Genomic DNA, 22,731 nt, shown 5'->3' with positions numbered 1-22,731 from the left:
GTGGCCCAATACACCCCTGCCATTGTGCAGGAGTGGGTTTTAAAGATAAATGGCTGCATGTTAACCAGATTTGACATGCTGCACAAAAGCAGCCACCTTTGGTCCCATGACACAGCCAAACAGAAAAAACAACAAGCAGTCCTGGCAAAAGACGTCCAACGTGAATAAAAGCCCAACAATTTGTCACATAGTCGTTACAAAATGTTCCAGGCTTTGGGGCTTGCCATGGGACAGCAGTGATAAGACAAGCACAGAAAAATGAAGGCTGGGGGTGTTGGGGTGGCGGAAGAGTTAAAACTCAAGGAAAGCTCCAGTAGTTCCAAAGGGGAAACAAAGAGGATATTTTCGTTTGGCTCTTTCTGAAGACACACACACACACACACACACACACACACCCCCACACACACACACCCACAAAAAAAAAAAAAAAAAAAAAAAAAAAAAAAAAAAAGAGAAAAAATGAAGAAGCTGTAATTAATTAAATCAAGAAGCTCAGTTGTTTTGAGAAGTGATTGAAATCTGACATGCAAAGTAGAAATATTTACATTTACTTTCTATTTTAGGAATCCGTGGAGCTACTTTTCCTTCACTGCACTTCCCCACCACTACAATGGCAATGGCTCAGCAGTAAGCACTGCCTGTTCGGGGCCAAATCCTGCTCATTTTTCTCATGGCATTTGGTCTTTCCTCAGGGGAACAGGCCCAGAAAACTCCAAGAATATGGCTGGGGTTGAGGTCTGGCATATGGCAGCAGGGCAGCACCTGAACTCCTGCTTTCCTTTGAGTTCACATAAGACAGAAGAGAAAAAGTCCAGACTTAGGCTTGGTTTGATGAGCCTGAATTCCCAAACCAGCTTGATCCTGCAGTTTTACACTTAAACCAACCATGGGCATCAATCCCTACTTTGCTGTTCCGTGTCCCCCCAGAGTCACCCAGGTATTCCCATCAACTGCAGTCGGATCAGGATTTGCACCTATGCCAGTCCACTGGGATTTTGATGTATTTTTAGAGCCCCTATACCAAAATAAGGAGCTCAAATGCACCAGTGCAGCTGCTTGCTAAGCTTCACATAACAGAGCTCACATTGTAAAATACCTTTCAGTCAATAATCATCATTGCTTCAGTGATTACCCTTCGCTTCTTTATATTCAGTGGCAGAAAACTGGGGAGGAGGGGGCAGTTAAAAGCAATATCGTCCTCTAAATTAGAATAACCAGTTGTATAATAAACTCTGAGATTCTGGTTATTAGGAACATGCATTTGTAATTTTCTCAGACAAATTCCTTGGCATCCGCTCGCCCTCTGACGAAACAACGGATGATACTTGTTCTTCCTCAGTCCCACAGAATGGCAGAGTGCTTTGGAGATATTAAGCTCTGCAAAAGCCCTGTCAATGAGTTCAGCAGTATTTCCCTGTCTCATAGACAGGGAAAATGAGCACAGGGAGGTTAATTGACTTGCTGGAGAGCACTTGATGCTGCACTCACCTTCCCCAGCTCGGCCAGCGCGGGGCCGGGGCTGGGAGAACATCCCACCACATCACACCCACCCACATCCTCTGCCCGGCCAGGCTGCAGCCTCCTCACAACATCCCAGCAGTCCAGCATGGACCAGCACGGCGTGGCCTTCCCCGTATCCCTTCATGGGCCTAATCCCTTCCCAGGGGTTTTTATATGAGTAAACTAAATAGTGTCAAAATCACCTCTGAAATGCACGGGGCTTACTTATCAAAAGGGAAAAAAAATACCCACAACCAAGTGTCAGCCAGAAGAAAAGTTGATTATTATATGCCAAGAAAAAATTAATAGAAAGGGCTTCAATAGTTAAATTACATGGATAGATCAGGCTTTCTGTAGGAAGACCAGCTTGCTTTAATTAAAGCATGTTCTGTTCAAAAGCCACTGTGCTCGTGTTTTACAGCAACCTGATACCAACACCTGTAAGACCCTGCTTAAAAACTCCAACTGCTTTCCCATATTCCAGCCCAGCGATCCACATTATCAAAAGTCTGAGTTATTTTTAAATGGATGGGGGGGCAACTAAGCCAGGGCTCTCTGTGGAGTCGAGCAGGGGGACGAGGACTGTTCAAATCATGGAAATGTCAGTTCCAGCAATGTGTGCCTTGGATTATTTTTTTTTGGACTGTCAAGAAGATTTTAAATCTTTAATATCTGTTTGTTGTCAGGTTTGCCTCCAGCTTTTTGTATCTGCAGGTCGTATTTTTTGGTTGTTGTTGGGAATTAGCATTTCTCATTTGCTAGCTGAAAGTTTAGGAGAAAGCACCAAAATGCCGATAAACAAAGTTCATCTCAGGGAAAATCTCTGTATGCATAACCTAGTTAACAATTCTTTCATGGTTGCAGGATGAAATTTGAAATGCATGTTGAAAAAGAGAGTTCCTACAGAAAGCATCAGTGCTACCGAGGCTTTTCGAGTGCACTGTACTAATTTTAAACAAGAAATCATTATGATTTCCGTGCCGTATTAGCATCTCTTTTATTTTGTGGTATCACTGCTGCACTATTTCAACTCACTGCAGGTTGCTGTTACTTTTTTTGATACCACATCATTTAAACACACACCGGAGCTGAAGACATTTGGGATTGCCGGGGACTTCAATCAACATTTCTGGCCTTTGTAAAGGATCTTAGCCAAACATTTGGTGTAGTTAAACTCCAACTGATGCCACAACACGCAGAATATCACTCCCCAAAAAGTGCAGAACTGATGCATTGTGCCATCTCTGGCAGCATTCTTTCAGTGTTTGCTGCGACTGGGGAGGAAGAAAGATACGGAATGCACGGATTGATTTTCAAATTACCTCAATATTTTGAAAACATTTTCACCTGCATGCTGAGAATGCTAAGAATAGGCAGGAAGGCAATTGTGCATTTGCACAGCCTCCACTGCATTCATTTATAAATTACCTCATCACTGACTGAAATTAACACTGATTCTTACAGGCAATTTCTCAATTTCCAATGCTAATTACATTTTTTTTACTTTTAAATTCTGTACCACCTGTTTTGGGCAAGACATCTTAGGCAGCGCGACCGCATTTAATCACAATTTTAATTAACCGCCCTGTAGATGTGAAAAAGAAGCAATTATAATATAGATGAATGATGATTTTTCTGCATTAAATTGTTTTGTTTCCCTGGTATGTTGATTGTAACACAGCACACAAATACAGTAACTGTACAATTTTTTTCTATTGTAATTTAGTAATTGTTTTTGGAAAACCAGTTTGGGAATGAGTGACTTCATCTGTTTACAAATTGATTGATACTGTTAACTCACTGATTGCTGCAGCATACATTTTGTATTGCACAGCCTAGCATAAAATATAATTAGGCATGCACAGACTTTGCAGCACCATTTTGGAATCTGAAAATCAACTGTAACCGAAGTGTGTTTTCCTTGAGCATCCTCGTATCAGCCGCGGCTGATGATACGATAATCAACAAACAATGGGCTTTTCCCATCCTGCCGCTAGTAGAAACCCTTGGATTTAATCTGATAGTCTCACGGTGCAAGGGTTAGAGTTGGGTTTTTTTTTCAGAATGTGCTTTGCCAGGCCTGGGAGCTGAGGGCTGGCAAGTCTGCAGCTTGCCCAAGTCCCTCAGATCGCTATCGAGAAGGAGCAGGCGAGTGATGGAAAGAAACAATGATGGCAAGAAGAGCCGCGGCTCACAAAACGCGGGATCGTTCCTGACACGCGTGTGCTGTGGCACCGGCTATCTCCAGCTACACGTTACAGGGGGAAAAGACCTCGATCTGACTCATGGCTGGCAGACACAGATCGGCCAAATTATAGATATAGATATCCCCATGAAGAAGAGCAAGACCGTTCCCATTGGAGGCAAAGCCTACTGGCTTTCCCAGGGAGTGAGGTCGCACCGGAGCGGAAAGGGAGCAGATGTGCAGCACTAGCAGCACCTGGGCTTTGGGACACAGTGCCACCACCACAGTGCTCTACCAGCGACCCGGGACAGTCCTGGTGGGGATCTCCCACATTAGGGCTGTAAATCCCCCAGCAGAGGTGGGCTGGGGGGCAGGGACACAGGGAAGGTGCACCTTGAAGAGGTGGCAGGTCTCACCCTCCCCATCTCCCGTGCAATCCACAGAGCAAGAAGTCTCCACCAAGAAGGAATCACCAAGAAGTGAGACACCTCAACAGTCTCTGTGAGACCACATCCCAACCAGACCAGCCATGTGCATTGAGACCAGGAAGGACAAGGAAGAGACAGACCTGGGACTGTCTCCATGGAAGCACAGGGGTCTCTGTGATTTGGAGGCAACTTGGGGGGCTCCTGGTCTCATCTGCTGGCCTGCTCGCTTTATAAATATTTGTTAAGAGGGCAGGACATAAAGTCTACTGTTCAGTAGGTGATTTCTGTAAGAATCCAGCTATCCATAGATAAAAGGGTCTATTATCTCACTGTAGAAGAGATTTACATGCGTAACTCCCATTAACTCTTATGGGACTTAGGCACGTAAATCTCTTGTGCATCTAGAGAAGAATAGACCACATAAGGTCTTGTGATCTATACTGCTAGTAGGTTTAAGTCCCTTTCATTTATAAAGCTATACAAAAATTAACCATTAAAGCTTATTCTGTGCAAGCTGTCCCCCTACATATATCACCCAGCCCTGTGTTTGAAGTACTCGATGTAAACGCGCTCTGAGGAAAGGTACCGGAGTGAGAGAGCCCATTCATTTCAGTTAGTAAAACTGTCATCCCTGAAAGGAAGCAGACTGAGGGCAGGTAGAAAAATTGTACAGGTTTTGCTCAGCAGATTCAATTTCAGATTTAGGCTCTAGACTGCACTGTTTGGAGAAGGAATTTTGCTTTTGCTGAGAGCTCCCTCCACCCCCTCCTTCCCTCTCTCCCATCCCTACTCACAGCCCTGTGCCCTGGACCAAAGGACCCTGAGTGGCTGGAGTGATAAAATCTTTGCACAGTCCAACTAAGATGTTGCATCTACTAAGGAAAAAGAAATAAATCTTTTATTCCATAAACTTGTTTAAGCTGAAATGTTCATTGGTAAGCCTGTAAAAGTGGGAACATCTGTGCTCCTGCTGGGATTTGATGTCTCACCACAAACCTTTCCATAAGCACTTTGTCTCTGGTAGGAGACAAAGAGGAAAATACCTGATCCTTGGCCTCAGTTGGGCAGCTCCTTCTAACCTCACGCACTGACCTACTGAGCATTCCTCCCAGCAGCGAGCTGCCTCCCAGGGCTACCTCCACCATGGAAGCTGCCTAACTAATCTCTTAGCAAACACTTGCAGCAAACCTGAAGGGAGTTTAGAAAGGCAACAAAGAAGAGGAGAAAAAAACCTAAAACTTTCTCCAGATAAAGCCTGTGGCATCTCTAAGAGAAGAGAACCCAGCCTAAATATAGCTCCACATGCTCACATTTTCTCTTGATGAACTGCTGAGATACAAAGTTGTGGCCACCTAATGAACGTAGAGATATACATTCTAATCTTAATCCAGTTTCCTGCTCCCTTCCATTAACCCAGCTGCCTTTCTGCCTGTCAATAGTCCCCTGACTATGCTTACAGGTATTTGCAAGACACTCCTTTCATCCCAGCAACACCGCTGGGATGATATGGCACTGGAAAAGTCCATCCCGTGCCCTGCCAGCACACGGGGTAACCTCTCCTCAGGAGCTTATAAGAAAATCCACTGTTGAAATAAATAACAACTCTCAACAAATGATCAAAGAAGAAATAAATCTTTTACCCTTCTAAGACTTTTTAAAACTGAAATCCCATTTTTTAACTGGATAACAGTTAAGAGGCTACCGGCCACCTATTTTTCTGGGAGCTACGTTTTAAGCGTTTGCCGCATGGATGTTGGGCAGACAAACGAATCTGTGGTTCTCGGGAGCAAAAGCTTTTAAAATAAAGTTTGTGTGTAGTATATGAAAACATATTGTTTGGAATTTAAGTTCTAATATCTAGGAATAAACAGAGCATTAAATCAAGCAAAACTGTGACAAGGCCAATATGCACATGGATGATGCCAGCGAGGCATCTCCAGCCCTTTGTTCACAGCTTAACAAAACTGTGCCGTCACACCACTTTAGCTCAACAGTGCCTGTCGAATGGGCATCAGCAGATCAGCCAATGCCTGTCACACACACAGCTGAAAAACTGTTTGAAAGCAAGGCTTACTTTAGCACAAGTCTGGTAGGGAAAGTGAGAGGGATTTTTAATCATCTGGTAAAGACTACAGATATATATTTAGGGAGAAATATATATATATATATTGGCAGCTTTCTTCTTCAGGAAAGTAAAGCAGTTTTGCTCTTTTTCACCTCTAAGGAGGGAATAGGTCTTGGTAGTGTTGCCTGTTCCTTGGTGTGCTGCTGCCTTCCACACTACATCAGATTTGGAATTATTTGCAAATAAGTAAAATTCTTTCAGGGTGGGAGGGGTGTCACAGGGAACGATCCCAATTTGTCCAAAAATCTATTAAAAATTAATTGTCACATTGTCCTGCTTGGAGACCCCCTCCTCCCTGTGACAGAGGATAAATGAAATAACATATTCAAGGAAATGTTTGTTTTGATTCTAATGCAATTATCTTTGCAGATGAACGTCTCTCTGGGTTGGAGTTTTGTTGTTTTTGTTGTTTTTTTTTAGCTGATCAAAATATGTTTTCATTTGTATTAACAACCTTCTCCGTCACTTCTCTTAACAGTCCTAGCTCAACACCGCTCCGTAAAGAACGGCAGCAAAATAAGCTTGTTAGCGCCAGCAACTTCAGCTCGGCACTTCTCTCTTTTTTCCCCCAACACTTTTATTCCCCCCCAATTTATGGGGGTTTTGACACACCCCCCCTCCCCAGCCGGCCTCCCCGCGGCACCGGGGCGGGCTCCCAGCGCTCGGCCCCTCGGTGGCGGCTCGGGGTGGGACAGGGAGGGCCGGGGGTGGCCGGGGGGACCCGGGGGAGCGGGGGGCGGCAGCCCCGGGTGCCGAGCCCTCTCCCCCTGCCCGCCCGCCGCTGCTGTCAGCTCGCTGCCTGCACTTTAGCTGTCTCTTTCCCAGTCCCTACCCTGTCAGTTTCTGGGCTGCCAATTTCAACTTGAAGCTTGACTGGGCTGATTTGATGCAAATACCTCCAGGGAAAACCCTGAAACTGATGAACAGTTATGTCAAGTCGATTTTGCACCATCGGGAAAAGGTAACCTCTGCGAGAAAAAAAAACAACAAGGTTAAAGAGACAAGGGCTTTTCACGTGTAATACCACTGCTGCACATCTCGTTCACTGTTTACCATCCCTCAGAAATTGTAACTGTCAGAATTAGTCCTAATTGCAGATGCGAAAGCTGCCATTATAATAAAAACAGAGGCAGTGCAGGCATTAAATGTAGCAGCCTAATTTGTGAGACTACTGAAAAGGTAGAGTAAATGAATATTTCATTACTTTAATTACCAGGGACTACTCTTTTCTTGCTGTCTTATGATAAGTGTTGCTGTAACTAGCAACAGCAAACATCCACTAAAACATAAAGTGCAATAATAGTACTGCTGTCAGGATCGCTGCTTTAAAATACGAGCGGGAGGGGGGGGGAAGGGGGAAATATAATGGTTTATCTATTTCTTAGAGATCCGCAGGAGCAGGAGATAGAAACTCGTTTAACGTCAAAAAACAAAGAGGCGAGTAAACAGGTTTTAGTCGAAGAAAATAATGACCCGGAGGAGGGGAGGGGTGGGGTGCGGGGGGGAGTTGAGGACACACTTGAAACCCCAGAGCCGGGAGGAGCGCGGGCAGCGCCGAGCCGCCTCCCCTCCGCTCCCTCCCTCCTGGGAACGAAGTTTGGGGCTGCGCGGCCGCGGGAGCCCGGCCGGGCCCGGGAGGGGCGAGGGGGGCCCCCGGCATCCCGGGAGCGGCATCCCGGGAGGGGTTCGCACCTCGGCCCGGAGCGCTGCTCTCGGCAGCGCCGGCCCCGCGGGGGTGTGTGCCCCGTCCCCCGCCCCGCAGAGGCGGTTCACACCTCTGTCCCGGGGCCGGAGCGGGGGGGCCCGGGCGGCTCCGCACGCCCCCGCCCCAGCGCAGCGCCGCGGCGGGCGCGCCTCCAGCCCGCTCCGCGCCGCCCCGCGCGGCGCTGCCGGGGGCGCAGGGAGGGACGCTGTCGCTCTGTGCCCCACCGAGCCCCCCACCAGCGGGGCGGGCGCGGGGGTCCCCGAGCGGCTCCGGAGAAGGGCGGTCCCGGGGGATGTGACCCGCAGCATCCCCGCTCGGGGCGGGGGGGACCCTGAGCGGGGCGCCCGCCGGGGATGCCCTGCCCGGGGGGAGCCTCCCCGCTCCGCCCCGGGGCCGCCCCGGGCCCGCACAGCGCCCGCAGCTCGGGGCCGCTGCCGGCCCGGGCGCGGCTGCGGCCCCGCCGCTCGCAGCAGCCGCTCCCGACAGACCCGGGGAAATTTGTCAACAATTCGCAACCACGCTGGTAATTACATTCCTGGAATCCGCGGCGATAGATGTAAAGATAAGGGCGCTGCCTCGACTTTCCGCTTGGAATAATCTGTTTGCAGCGACCTATTCCTCTTCCTAGCCCTTCCTAACCATATTTCCCCCGTTCCGCCTCCTGCGCCTTCTGCCACTGGGCTCTCCAGAAACATACGTGACGAGTCGCTGTGCCTCACTCCCGTCCGAGGAGGCACCAGCTCCCTTCTCGCCTTTGTGTCCCCATCCCTCCTACCCAACTTTCCTGTCAGACCCGAAAAATATGCAAGGCTCGCACTGCCGCTGAGAAGCAGGACAAAGTTTAACTTCTCTGTTGGCAGTCGGAGAATAACTCCCAGGCAGGATTCAAGCAAAAGATCTGATTTGCTGAATTCTGCCCTTTGATTTGTATTTGTATGTTATTGCTACTGCTAAGGTTGTTGCCAACCTCAATTAGATCACAAATGAGATCAGTTTAATTCAACTCCCAAACTGTGACCTGACCATGGTCTGAAAGTATTCAAAAACGCATTTTAAGCCTTCCTTTGATTTCAAAAGGAATACTGCATGCTTGGTCATTCATACAAATAACATAAAACGTAATTATGGGATGATTTGGCAGATGACATTCCTGCCAAACGACGCTCCATGCCAGAGTCTGTAACGCTATGGCTGCTGTCCTGGTGCTCGAGAGCACAGCACCCTTGTGTAAGGTGGGAGTAATGGGGTGTGTGCGATGTGGAGGTGTTTAAATGCACTTGGGGAGGCAAATGCAACAGCAACAACCACGCCACCATTAAACCCCCCAGTCAGAAACTGCTGTATCACTTGGAAGGGAAGCGGATCCGCACTATCAAATCTCCAGGAGGCTGTGACAAAGGGAGCTTGCAGCTTGACACACGGGTAACAACATAGCAAACACCTTTAATTCTGTCATGTCTCATACCCTTTGCTTTCTCACACATTTGTGGCTGCTCTAGCATTGACACCTACACTTCACTTAAAAAAAAAAAAAAAAAAAAGAAAAAAGAAAAGAACCCTCGACAATAAAAATCTTCAAATGAAGTAATCTTATTCCAGCTAAAAAAAGAAATACCTGGAAAGTTATTCTTCTGCCCAGCAAAAAAAAAAAAAAAAAAAAAAAAGTAACTCATTAGCTCCTGCTTCAACAGAAAGCAGCAAAAAAAGTTCACTTTTGGGAATGAGAAGCTCCCAAAAAGCTGCTGGCTTTCCTTGGAGCCTGGGAGCTCACGGGGAGCCACTCGTACAGGTTTGCCGGCGTAACTTCTCAGCTATTCTGCTGCTCGAATGCGAAACCTAAATTGACCTTGCTGCCTTAGCAGCGCTCGGAACGTTCCTAGAGAGGGTTTGGGTGATGTTCCATCTGAGGGGGTGGGTACAGAGCGTGCCCGTGTGCTGGCACACACACAGGTGAAGCCTCGCTGCTGGAGCAGCCTCTCCTGTCCATGCTGCAGCTCTCCCCAGCCCTGCCTCTGATGGATTGATCCCGAAAGCTTCAGCTGCCACCAAGCCCAAGGTGTGCCAGGCTGAGCTGTGGCTTCAGCAGTGCCCCCCAAACAGCGCAGTGCCCCCGCTCCAGGCCCAGCACCTGCAGGGTGCAGAAGGAGTTAAGGCTCTTTGCAGCATTACTGGGTAGGTTAATATCACAGCTGCTTGGTAAAGCATTATCCAGCACCTCACTTAACAAAAGCCTGCTTTTGCAAACAGACTCCTACTTTTCCCCAAGTGTCCAAAGGTGTTTACTGAAGTAAATCTGCCTAAATCCTCCATTGCTTGGGTCATGGGGGTGGTTAGGAGGGTGGAAGGTGTAGAGATAATCTCTTTTTGTAAATTCTGTAAATCTTCTGGGAAAAAATCAGGAATCTGTGTCACATGCCTCTGTTCAACTGGTAACATCTCGGTTAGTGTACTCCTTATGAGTGAAATCTGCCATAGCAGCTACAGGAAAATAAGACATCCCTCTCGTTTCTCATTGTTCAAACTGTTCTTCCCTCTAGAAGTTCCTTTAGCACGTTTAATCTATTTGCTGATGGGGAAAAAAAAAACAAAAACCTGTTAAGATCTTAAAAGTGGTTTCTGGGAAAAAAAATAAAAATGACAGTTTGGTCGGCAGGAGATAGTGTAGTTGAAAACTTGTCACTTGAGATTTCTGCACTACCCCGGTTATTCCAACACCAGCAACTGCATATTACTTTTTACATGTTGCAAATAGAGGCAAACAACACAGGAAATTTTGACAGCTCTGCCTGAAAGGGCTTAAATACTTCTCAGTAAGCAGGATCTAGTTATAAATAAACCTTCTCTTGGTGAGAAAAAAGTGGCTACGACCAAAGACCTCAATATTTTTCTAGAAAACTGTCTGATTAAAAGCATAGAAGAGCTTCTGAGAAACAAACAAACAGGCAGAAATGGGGGGGACACACACAGGGATGGGGGCACAGCCGGAAAATTCACATGAACATGACTACAAAACCCCACGAGGGAGCCCCGGCTAGAGAAACTTCCACAAATCTCGCCTTCCTCCTCCTCCTCCTCCTCCTCCTCCTCCTCCTCCTCCTCCTCCTCCTCCGTCCGCATTTTCTGGTGCTGCCGAGGATTCGCTGAGTCGCTGCTTTTCCCCGGCGGGTCGGGGCAGCCCGGGCCGGCCGCCAGCCCGGGGACACCCCCGGCACCGCCACCGCCACCGCCGCGGCCCCGGCCCGGCCAGCCGCAGCAACACCCAGCCCAGCACTTCAGCAAAATACAGGGGGGGGAAAGACAATTAAAAAAAAAAATTAAAAAAATTAAATTTCTGCTGGGGAAAGGGCGATTTTGCTCCGCCAAATCTGCCTCCCCCCCTTGCCACCCCCATCCCCAAGGTCATGGTGAGTAAACAATAATAGTAATTAAAACAAAATAATAGGCAGCAGTCAAGAGCTGAGAGTACACACACCTGACCCTAACTATAACAGACTTCTCAGAGTAGAATTTGATCCCTCTCTGACACTTTCTACCTCAAGTGTTAGAGCGAGTGGCCATGAATAGTACAGGCATGCCATCTTGTAACACTATCTGCCTGTCAGAAGAGCCAAGGCTGGGTAGAGCAGGATCTATATAAGGCTTGTAACTAGGGGAAGCCCAACAAACAGCTACAAACACCTAAGTTATTTTACTCAGCCTCCACCCTTCTGCTTTTTCCCCCCTTCTTCTCACTCTCTCTTTTTTTTTTTCTTTTTTTTTTTTTTTTCCTTTTCATCTTGGCTTTCTGTTGCAGAATGCAAATGTAGCCTGCCGGCGGTGAATGGGCTGAATTGTGATTAAGAAGAAGAAGAGCTCCTTTCTTTGTTCTCCCCTCAGGGGATGTTTACTGGGAGAGACACAGCGGATCAGATATGAAAGGCATTCAGGTCAGCATTGATGTGAGCGAAAGTGAAATCATACCTAAGGCATTCAAAAGACCGCCGTGTCAGGGGTTCAGCTAACGGTGCATCTACTGTGTCTTCCCTGTTAGGCACAAAAAAAAAAAAAAAAAAGGGAAAAAAAGGAAAAAAAAAATCTCTCCACAAACAGGCATTTTTTAAAAAATAAAATTACCACAAAAATTATCTAGAGAAGGAAAATAAAAAAGTTTTCCCTCGCTTTACCTCCAGAGCAGAAACTACAAGACTTAGTGCTCTTTGCCCTTATGATGGGGCAGGTCGACTTGCATTAATTGTAGCTACTGGGATGAGCATCCTTTTCGGGGGAAATGGATGTAACCTGAAGTGTGAGCGGTTATTTTTAAGCACACCTCTACATCCCATCTCCCTCTGCCCAGCACACGCACGCTCTAGGTGCGTGCACACACGCACCTCTCCATGTGTCCCAACGAGCTGCGTGGCTCGTTTATTCTGCCCCGAACCACCAGCAAGCGTTTCTTGCCTCCCTCAGCAGCCAGTCCGGGTGATAAAGGACAGGGTGACACATCCAAATAGCACAGCACACCTTCAAAAGTGATCTTTCATTGACTTGGAAACTCCTCGAAACACTTTGCTGCGAGCTCGCAGCGCAGGAGGATGGTGATCGGAGGCGTGAGGAGTTGGGGCACAGCTCTGTAAGTTAAAGTGCTGCAAGGAAAAGTCTAGGCGTTGTCGTTTTATTCACCAAAAAAACACCACTTGATGAAGAAATGTTTGGATCTTACTATTTTTTTAAGTCTATACTTCTCCCAGCCTAGTTATTCTCTCAATAGACTTTCCCAGTGGTTAGCTGACGCTGTTGGCATAAACAGAGATATGTAAATATGGAGGGGAAATATAGCAAATTACAGTTAAGCATACAAAGAGTTAGGAGGTGGCTGCATTTGCAGGGGCTGAAATGAAAATGAAAACGACAGATCGTTTTTAAAAAGCCCCCAAAAATTAAGGAACAGGACTGGATGTCGTGTGCACTAAGCAGCTCCACTATTCTGAATTTGTTCCCACCTTCAGAACCTTAGTTAAAATATATTGTTTGTCTAATGCTCACATCTGCTTTAATGGTGACGTTTAATTCTGAAATATTTTCAACTAGTGTTTCTGCATCACAGATTTCTCTCCTTTTTCTCTATACTCTAAAAAGACAACTAAAGAGCAATCAAAAAGGTGTCTGACTTGGCCATTCAGACAATTGCACCCTTGTGGGAATGCTGGAATGAATGGTACAGTGGACACCCCAGCACTATTGACGTTATAAACATGTAAATGAAACACATTAGGGCAGACAATCAATTGTCTGTGAGCACTGCAAACCTGCACTCCCTTTCTGTGTGACAGGCACAAAATAGTGTCTACCTTGGGAAGCCATGGTCTTGCAGAAAAAAAGGACAAAGAGTTCTCTTTCACAGAGGAGAAAATGCACCTTAAAAGCACTGGGATAATGCAGATGCCAAAAACTGTTGTGAGGCGAAGAATTTCCTATTTCTTGGAATGAATGTGGGGCTGCTGTAAAATAATCAACACCCTTCTTTCCACTCCAAAGGGAGACACACATTTTTCTTGGGGAATATTACCAGCCTGTCCTGAGAGCTTGCATCTCAGTCTCCCATATATTTCCCCTACCTTGGGCAGTTGGCTATGTATAATTATCGATAATTAACTTGTAATGGTTTCCTTATCACTTTTCCTTCCCTTTTCAAATACGCCTTTTCCAAGCCATCAAATGCATTTTCTCGCAGCAATTAGAAATTCCCCCAAAACTTTCCTTGCGAAGCATGTGCAATAAGCAAAACCAGTAATTACCGAATGGTTACAAATGGCAAACAGTAAATCAGGCACTAATCTCCAAATTCTCTGGGTTTCTCGAAACTCGGAAGAAAATAAATAGATCCGACTTGACACAGAAAACAACCTCCCCTGCTCCATGTCACAGCTCAGCCTGGACATGAATCTGCACCGAGAAAATCTGGTTGGATAATCATTACGCCCTGGCCACTCGCATTTATGGCATTAATTTTCAGCACCTATCTCCAGGTGCTTTTCTGGAGGTGGTGGCAGTACATTTGTCTCGCTACCCAGTGAGCCAAATCCCGGAGAAATCTCCTCGCAACGGATTCCCGGCCCTGGGGAGCTGCCCGGCCGCAGGAGCGCTCCGGGTGCCCGCTCTGCCCGCTGCCACCTGGGCTGCACAGGGAGCAGCTGCCTCCTCACACCCCAGCCTCAGTCTGGCTGCCTCCAAACTTCTCCAGGCAGGGAAGACAAGACTCACTTCCCACTCACTAAAAGCAGCAGGCAGGCTTGCCTATTTTTTCCTTTTTTTTTTTTTTTTTATCTCCCTCTTTTTCAAGTGAGGAATGAAGGAGGTTTTTCCCCCTTCCCCAGCATCCCTGGAAGGAGGGTGGGTGGGTATCTTTTTGGGAAAGGCTCTGAGCAAGTCTAATCGTCTCTTCTTGTTTGGTCTGTGGTCTTGGATCAGACGCCCTGAAAGCATTGAACTTTCTCCCTTTTCTTTACAACTGGAAGCGAGGTGGCAAAGGAATCAAAGAGAGCTGTTTACTGAAAGTTTGGGGTAAATTAGATACAACTTTCCCCCCCTCCCTCCTCCCTTCGAGGGGATTTTAATTTCACTTTGGATTTTCGAGGAGGGGAGCGGAAAGGATGGGGAAAAAAAAAAAAAACACCCAACCAAAAAACCTCAGCCAACAAACGCCAAACCACAACAACACGGAGAGAGGCAGCTCATCAGGCAGGGCAGGGCAGGGCTGCCGGCCGGACAGCGCTGCTCCCGCGCCCCGCTCCGCACCGCTCCGCGCCGCTCCGCACCGGCGCTGCGGCCGCAGCCCCCGCCTCCGCGGGGCGCCCGTGCGGAAAGGGGGCTCACTGCCCTCTCCTCCTCCTCCTCTTCCTCCTCCTCCTCCTCCTCCTCCTCCTCCTCCTCTTCTGCCGCCACTTCTCTCCCGAGTGAAAGTGCCGCGAAGTGAGTCAGGCGCTGGGAATCATCTGACTGAACTTCCCGGAGCTCCGCCGCATTCCTGGGCTGCCGCTCCCGCACCTCCCGCCCCCCCAGCCCCGCTTTCGGGGTCCTCTCCTGCCCATCCTCCCCGGGGGGCTCACCCCTCATTGATTTCCACATCGCCTCTCTCAACCCAACCCAACCCCCCGCCCGTACACCTCTCCTCCACTCCAGCAGCTCTCATCAACCCCGTTATCTTGGAAAATCCCGAGCCTGCTTCCTTTCTACCCTATTTAGCTCCGCTGTAGTTTTATCCAGCCCCGGTATCTCATCCCGAGCCTTGCCCATCCCCGCACACACGCAGATACACGCACACAGGCGTGGAGCCCACTGAGGCATTAGTTGGATTATTCTGTTTTGTCCCCGTCTGTAATGTGTCTGGGATTCACTAACACTCCTCTCGCTTCCTTCGGGACCATCTATTTTTATTTTCTTTTTCGTGGCTTCTAAATTTTATTTTGGTTCTGCTGCGTTTCTAAGGAATTTCTGTCCGAGTTCGATAAGCATCACCGTTTCTGGTGTTATCAGCAAAGACACAAGCTCAGAAGTAACATCTTTTCCACGATTCCAGGAAAGAAGAAAAATCCACTCAGTCCAGATAAATCCTAGGCAATTCCCAACGGGAAAGGCATTGGATACGTGCTTGTCGAGAAAGAGAAAATGAAAAAAAAAAAAAAAAAAAAAAGAGAAGAAACAAACCCACCCTCGCTCTACCTGCTCCTCAGAACCAGGGCATTTCTCATTCGGAAATGAATGAAAGAAACAAATTAGGGAGCACAAAGAGGAAAGAGGGGACAGACAGAAAGTAGGGAATGATTTCCTTTCCCCCCACACACACACCCCGTGTCTTGGCCAGAACAAGACACTGAAGGGAGAACTCAGCCCTTCGCATAAGCAGCGCACACACACTTGAAGTTTGCAGGATCTTTAAGTGGTTACCTTAAAAATCGCAATTAAACTTTCGTCTCCCAAGTGTGGTGGTTTTTCCAAGTTAGTGCAGCTCCCTGAAAACACCCTTTTGCATGGGAACAACCAGAATCTGCCACCCTGCTCCATACGTGCTCCCAAAGACTTGGCTGCACTACCAGGATACGGTCCTGGTGTCCTGGGCAAACAGAGGCGTCCAGTAATTTTTTTTTTTTTTTTTTTTTGGGGGGGGGGGGGTAAGGGTGGTGGTGGTGGGGTTTTTTTTAGTACTCAAATCATGTTGAGAAAATATTAAACACGTAGATGCATCCCTCATCAGAGAGCATGTGATGGGTTTAACACGCTAAACTAATAGTCTTGCCTGGAAAAGCAAGGAGGCTGAGGAAGAAGAATAAAAACCCCTCAAACACTCAGAATATTCTTTACTGCAAAAGAGCACTTCTGGATGCGTTGCTTTAAATCTCATTCTCTTTTTCTCTCAAAAATGACTGTTTAACATAAGAAAAAAGGCTACTTGACACAAAGCTTTTGTTATCCAGTTGATCAGCAACGTGCTTTAGATACTTGTAAGGGGAAAAAAGCCCCACAACAGACATTGATTTTAGAAAATCAATAACCAACATTTAATAAAAAGAACAGAGGAAACACAAGAGAGGAGAGGGAAACATTACGTGTAATTTTAATGTCTACTAAATTACCCAGAGATGAGGGGAAGGGGAGGTCTCCTCTGTGAGGACCACCTTAAATAATGACAGACACAAGAGTAAAGGGTGGTGGTGGAGGGGGAGAGACTTTAAAAAAAGATAACAAGAAACGGATCCTTGGGAAGCTGCTCGGAATATATTATTTTAGTTGGGTTTTTTTTTTTTTTTTGTAATACTAAGCCAAGCAAATAGATCAAAGACAACACAAAGGGAAAAGCCAGTGTAACATAACGAACAGTTTCTGACTAAAATTCCTCTATCACTCCCCCATATGGCTCGACGCCTCCACCACAACAAGAAAAAGACACTCACACGCACACACACACACTCACACTCACAACCTAGAGAGAGGGAAGGGGAGGGGGGCAGGATCATTTGTTTCTAATCAACATTCTCTTGTCTTTGTGTTTTTTGTTGTTGTTGTTGTTGTTGTGTGTGTCCCCCTCCTCCTTCAGCCCCCCTCCACCTCCACCTCTCCACTTAAATGAAGTAGCTGAGCTATAAGCGCATGGGTTCAGGTTCACACAAATATCTTCCTTCCTCCTGCTCCTCGAGAGGAAAGTTGTTGGAAGTGGGGCCGGGATGGCCATGGAGGGGCTGCGGGCGCGGAGGGGGACGCTGGCGGCGGGGAAGCGGCTATCAGCCGGGAGAGAAAGGAAGAAACTAAGGGAGGGACGGGGAGAGACGGAGAAAGAGAGACCCACCGCACCAGTGAAAGCTGCCAAATGTGAAATCAGCCCAGAACACCGCGTCCCACTGCGCCCCGGCCCTGCGCGGCCGGCGGGGACCGGGGGAGAGGGCAGCGACGGACAATCGGGCACCGAGCTCATTAGTATTATTAATTATCAGGGAGGAGGAAGTTTCATTTTCGAGTCCCTAACAATAAGGAAAAAAAAAAAAAAAAAAAGAAAGAAAGAAAGAAAGAGAGAGAGTCGCTAACTCGGTGCCAGCCCTTCTCGGGGTTCTCACGCTGCCGGGTTTTTTTCCCAGGGCCGCCCGCCCCGCTGGTTCCGCGCCGCTCCGCGCCTCGCACCGCCCCGCTGCGCTCCGCTCCGCGCCCCGGCCCGGCCCGCGCTGCCAGCGCCGGAGCGAGCCGGGCAGCGCCCCGGGCGAGCCGGGCCGCCCCCGCCGCCGCTCCGCCGCTCCGGGCCGCGGGGGCAGCGCCCGCGCCGCTCCGCGCCCGCGCAACAAACTTTGGGGCGCGGCGGCGGCGGGGCGGGCGGCAGCGCGCTCCCCCCCGCGTCCCTCCGCTCCGCCGGCGCTCCGCGGCCGCGCAGCCCCGGCCGCTCCGCGGGACGCCGCGCAGGGAGGCGGGGGGCGGCCAGCCCCGGGCTGCCGTGCCCCCCTCCCCGTCCCGCTCCCCGTCCCGCCGCCGCCTTTCCCCCCGCGGCCGCGGCGGAACCGGCCGGAAAAGTTTTCCCGGGGGGCCGTCTTACCGTTTTTCCTCCGGGGGTTGGCTTGTTTTCGCCTCTTACACCTGGGGCCATCCGCCATGATCTGCTGCTTCATTGATAAGAGTGGATCAGATGGCAGTTCGCATGGGCTCGACTCCCTGATTCAGCAGCAGCGGCAGCGGCAGCGGCAGCACGCAGGCTCTATGTAACGACCAAACACAGCGACAATGTGGGCATCGGGATGTCCCATTTAAACGCAGGGCGCCAACGGGGACCCCAGTTTGCACCCGAAAAAGAACCCATCCACGCACACGGCGAGGCTGGCCGTGCCGGGGGAGGTGGGACGCGGTCGGAGCGGGCTCCCCCTCTCTCCCCAGCCGGGCAGATTTCTTCTTTATTTATTTATATATTTATTTATTTATTTATTTCTGCTCCCTCTCTCTCTCTCTCTCTCTCTCTCTCTCTCTCTCTCTCTGTGTGTGTGTGTGTGTGTGTCTGCGTGTGTGTGAGCGCGTGTGCGTGTGTCTCCCTCCCTGCGTGTGTGTGTGTTGCACCAGCAAAGCAGATCAGAGAGAGAGAGAGAGAGAGAGAGACAAGAATTACATCTCAAATGAGTCATAACTCATGACCGTATGAGGGAATGCACAGCTTTTACAGTAGGCTGTTTGACTCAATGCTAGGCGGACCATTTCCTCCTAAAAGTACTTTAATTTGACACTAGAACTTCTTTTCACGCGAAATCCTACCCTTCTCCTGCCTTCATTTTTTCCCTCCCGAAGTGCTCTCCAGCAAAGTGATAAGAGGAGAGGGAAACATGGCTCTCCCCTGTCCTTTTGGGGTAAAGCTCAGCATGGATACCTCCCCCTCCCCCTAACAACGAGGAGTGTAATTATAAACCTCTGTCACCTTTTTAGTCAGTTTGACAATATTCAGGGTTTCCCCTGCCCCTTACTTAAACAAAGCTTCGGAGTGTCATTTTTTTTTTTTTTTCCTTCCCAGAAAAGAAACAGAAATCAAAACTACCGCTGTCAGAGTTTTCAACCTTCCAGTTGGGTTTTGGGTGGGCTTTTTTGTTTTGTTTTTAAGGAAAAAAAAAAAAATAAAAGCAACCTGTAAACTTTTTAGACCTACTGTGTGTGCCTGAGTGCCCGGGCTGGGCAGGAGGATCTATCTGTCAAAGGGAGAGAGGGGAAGGAGCGTTTGCTTTGCTGCAAGAACGCTCCTGAAACTCAGTCCAGCTCGAAGAAGATGCTGTAGCTTTAAAGATGCTTCGACTTGAGGATTAGTTTAAACAGGGGGCTATAAAAGATGTAACAGATGCAAACTGTAAAACAAGGGCAATTAACCCTTGCTCTCCTGAGCAGGATGCCCCCTCGCCTTCGCATCTATTGTCTTCTCCTGCACTGAGAGTTTTGCATAAAAGCTAAAAAATTATTACTTGACTCAACAATTTCAACATATATATATGTATGTATTTTAAGCAGAGCGAGATTTTTTCCCCCTTTTCCTCTTTCCCCTCCCTTGTGTCTTTTTACTTTGCTGGAGCTTCACACCAGGACTGAGCAGTGAAGTGTGCTGCTGTTGGGTCTTTTTATTCTGCTTGAACTCTCTCCTCAGGCGTTTACTGTTATAAAACCTGCTTGGCTATAAATAAAAAATAATAAATCTCCAAGCAGGTAAGAGGATGGAGAGATTGAGAGAGTGTGCGTAGGGTCAGCGTGTTTACTCACACTCTCCTGCCTGGGATTCCTCCTGGACAGAGGGAATGGGTGGCTCTGTGGATGTGGATGAATGTGGCTGAGCAAAGAAGAGGTTGAGAAATGTGCTAGAAACTTCAGTATTTGCCAGTTATTCCCCAGGCTGGGGTGGGCAATGGTGGCATCACCGCGGCAGATCTGCCAGGAGAGGAGAGCAGCGGGGAGGGAGGACAGGCACCGAGGCGAGCCCGGACCCTCAGCCTGCCTCGGCAATTGGCGTTTTAATGCAAAACGACCAATGGTGAATTGTTTTAAATGCATTTCACTCCCTTCCCTACTCTCCAGCCTCCCGTAAAAAGTTGTCAATAATTTTAAGCCTGCAAATTTCGAGAACACTTTTCTTCCCAGAGGACAGGCAAGCTTTTAAAAATATATATTAATTTAATTTTTTTTTCCTTTTGGTAAACGACTTTTAAGTTCCAGTCTGTACTTTCACTTCTTGCTTTAGGCTCCCAGAAGCTAAGGTGTTACTTCACCCAGCTTCACAAAATAAAATATAGAAATGAAACCAACTATGCAGACAAAACAGCAAAACTTTCTGTTTGGGGAAACACATCCTTTGCCGGGGAGCCCTGCCCGGGGCTGGGGCTCCAGCGGTGCCCGGCCGGGCTGGCTCTGCATGCTCAGGGCATGCAAAGCATTAACAGGTACCTGCAAACTTTCAGAGCTCAGATGTAAAACCTGAAATAAAAAGAGCAGGAGGTGGGTGGGGGGATGTTTCGTGTTTTTTTTTTGGGGGGGGTTGTTTTTTTTTTTTTTTCAGGAGGACGAAGTCCTTTCCTAACACTAAAACTTTTGCTGCTGCGTTTTAAAAGGCACCTCCCGTACCTGTCTGACAGGTAAGGGGAGCAGGGGTGGTGGTGGCACAGCTCCGAGCACCCCGAAACTGCTCATCCCTTCCTGGAGCGGTGCTGGAGTGACTTCAGGTTTCGGTTCAAAAGATTGAAAAAATTAAAAAAAAAAAAATATTTTCCGCCCCAAGTATAAACAATCCAGAAAAATTAAAATACTCTCGAAATGAAATAACCCCGCTGATGCGTGAGATGGTGTGAGGAAAAAAAAAAAAGAGAGAAGAGGAAAAAAAAAAAGAGAGAAAATGGAATTAAATTCCGAACCTACCTGCGAAGTCTTGTTTGTAGTTTTGGCCAGAAATGGTGAGAAGAAAAAGCATGAAGAAGCCGCGAAGTGGAGGAGAAAAGGTGAAGGGAGATGCAGCTCCTGGAGAAATTGTAAAAAGCCTTGCAAAGAGTTGTCGGAAGGACCGTTATTCCTGCTGGGCAGGTTAGGACTGATCTCTTTCTGCCACTCCAGGAAACACAAACCTGGGGACGGACTGACGTGTTACGCCTCTTCTAATGACATTTTTTTCTTTTTCTTTTCTGTACGAGCGAGAGGAGAGACCCTGCAACACACGCCACCTATCTTTGTGGGGAGGGATAATTGGAGAGCACCAAACGTGAGCATCATGTGGAAACGTGATCGCCAAGTTTCTCTCTGGGAAAGGATCTGGGATAGATTATACCTTGAAGTCTCCGCGAACGCTTTAGCGGCAGAAATGCAATTCCACCTCCTCCCGCCCGCCCCCCGCCCCGCGCCCGCCCCCCGCCCCGCCGCTCCGCGCCGCTCCGCGCCCCGCGGAAACTCAGCGCGCCCCTCGGCCGCATCCCGACCCCCCCGGGGCTGCGGCCCCCCTGGCCCGCGGCCGCAGCGCTGCCTCCCCCCGCGGCCAGCCCGCAGCGCTGCCTCCCCCGGGCGCATCCCCGCTCACCGCCGTGCCCCGGGCGCATCCCCGCTCCGCCGCCGCATCCCTTCCCTCCCCCGGCCGGGATCCCCCGCCCCCTCCCCAGCAGGATCCCGCCGGATCCCCTGCCCCCGGCTGGATCCCTGCCGCTTCTCCCATCCTCGGGCGGGATCCCTGGCGCTGCCCCCCCGGCCGGGTCTCCCCCCGGCCCGCCCGGGCCGCCCGGGGCCGCATCCTGCCCCGCACCGGCCCCGCTGCGGGCTCTCGCCTCCTGCGCTGGGGAAAACTTACCCTAACATAAAGCCTAGAAACTAAACTCTGTTCGGGTGCTGCGAATAAGCTCCTGGCTTGTTTTGGTGCGGTTTTATTTTTATCCTTCACGCGTTTCTTTTGGGGCTTTTTTTTCTCCCCCCCCCCTCCCCCCCTTTCATTTCAGCACTCGTCCAGGTTATTTGAATAGTCAGCTAAATCTGATGGGAAAAAAAAAATCAACCGAACGTGCTGAGATCTTACAGTCTATCTGTTTTGTTCACAGATATGGATCAGGGGTGAGATGGGCTCTTTTCCTGGCTCTGTTTTTTTCTTGGAAGTAGCTGGATGAGCAGAGAGAGACAGCGTGGAAGAGTAACGCGTGGGGCTGAACTTCATGGAGGTTACAAGTTTTTCACTCTTTTCAAGTATTAAAATTAAAATAAAATTACATATAGAAAAAAAAAAAGAAGAGAAAGAAGAAAAAAAAAAAAAAAAGAAGCCCAGACTCCACCTTTGCACTGAAGGGATTGGTTATGCAAATATGGAAGGGGTTTCCTGGCAAATACAGCTTTCTACTGTATGGTTAATTAAATCATCACTCAAAAGCCTTCCAATGTGACGCTTCTGTCGTAATCCAATCAGGTTACGTAGGTTCTAAACAAGAAAGATATTTTCCACATCTGGAAGTCAGCAATTTAGCAAGTACTGCACATTATTAACCAATTCAGAGCCCACTTCCCAGGGGGATAGCTTTTTCTTTTTTTCTTTTTTTTTTTTTTTTTTTTGAAGTTTAAGTGTTCTTAACCAACGCTCTGCCGGTTTGTTAATCAAAAAGCCGGTTTACACCGCGCGTAATCGAGAAGTAATATCGAAGTGAGTAAAGGCTGAGCGAGCCGGGGATGCTGAGGAAGGCGCTCGGCTGCAAAGGGGGCAGATCCGGCTGGGCTCCAGCCGCTCATGCCCGGCTCCAGCACAGCCCGCAGCCGTTCCTTCCTCCTGAAGGAGCTGCAAATAACCTCCCTGCAA

At 48.6% G+C, this 22,731-nt stretch overlaps 1 protein-coding gene across 6 annotated transcripts in view; it reads right to left on the bottom strand.

Moving 5' to 3' along the window:
* The window catches only part of ZEB2 (zinc finger E-box binding homeobox 2), a 114,855-nt gene extending 92,755 nt beyond the window's left edge, over positions 1-22,100 (bottom strand). The window contains exons 1-3 of one of the 6 annotated variants that reach the window (XM_021530342.3): positions 21,967-22,100; positions 20,832-21,134; positions 17,998-18,156 (exon numbers count right to left, since the gene is read on the bottom strand). In XM_021530342.3, the coding sequence (XP_021386017.2) occupies positions 17,998-18,070 (73 nt within the window). In that variant the 5' untranslated portion in view covers positions 18,071-18,156; positions 20,832-21,134; positions 21,967-22,100. Of the gene's footprint in view, positions 1-17,997; positions 19,017-20,831; positions 21,289-21,480; positions 21,519-21,744; positions 21,795-21,966 lie in introns of those variants that run through there. The other 5 variants (XM_021530341.3, XM_077784895.1, XM_021530345.3 and 2 more) reach the window with 5 other exon arrangements.
* Positions 22,101-22,731: the final 631 nt, after the last annotated feature.

This window comes from Lonchura striata, chromosome 8, assembly GCF_046129695.1.
Source record: "Lonchura striata isolate bLonStr1 chromosome 8, bLonStr1.mat, whole genome shotgun sequence".
Lineage (NCBI taxonomy): Eukaryota > Metazoa > Chordata > Aves > Passeriformes > Estrildidae > Lonchura > Lonchura striata.
Note: the sequence above shows the minus strand (reverse complement) of the source record. Positions and strands in the feature narration are given on the sequence as shown.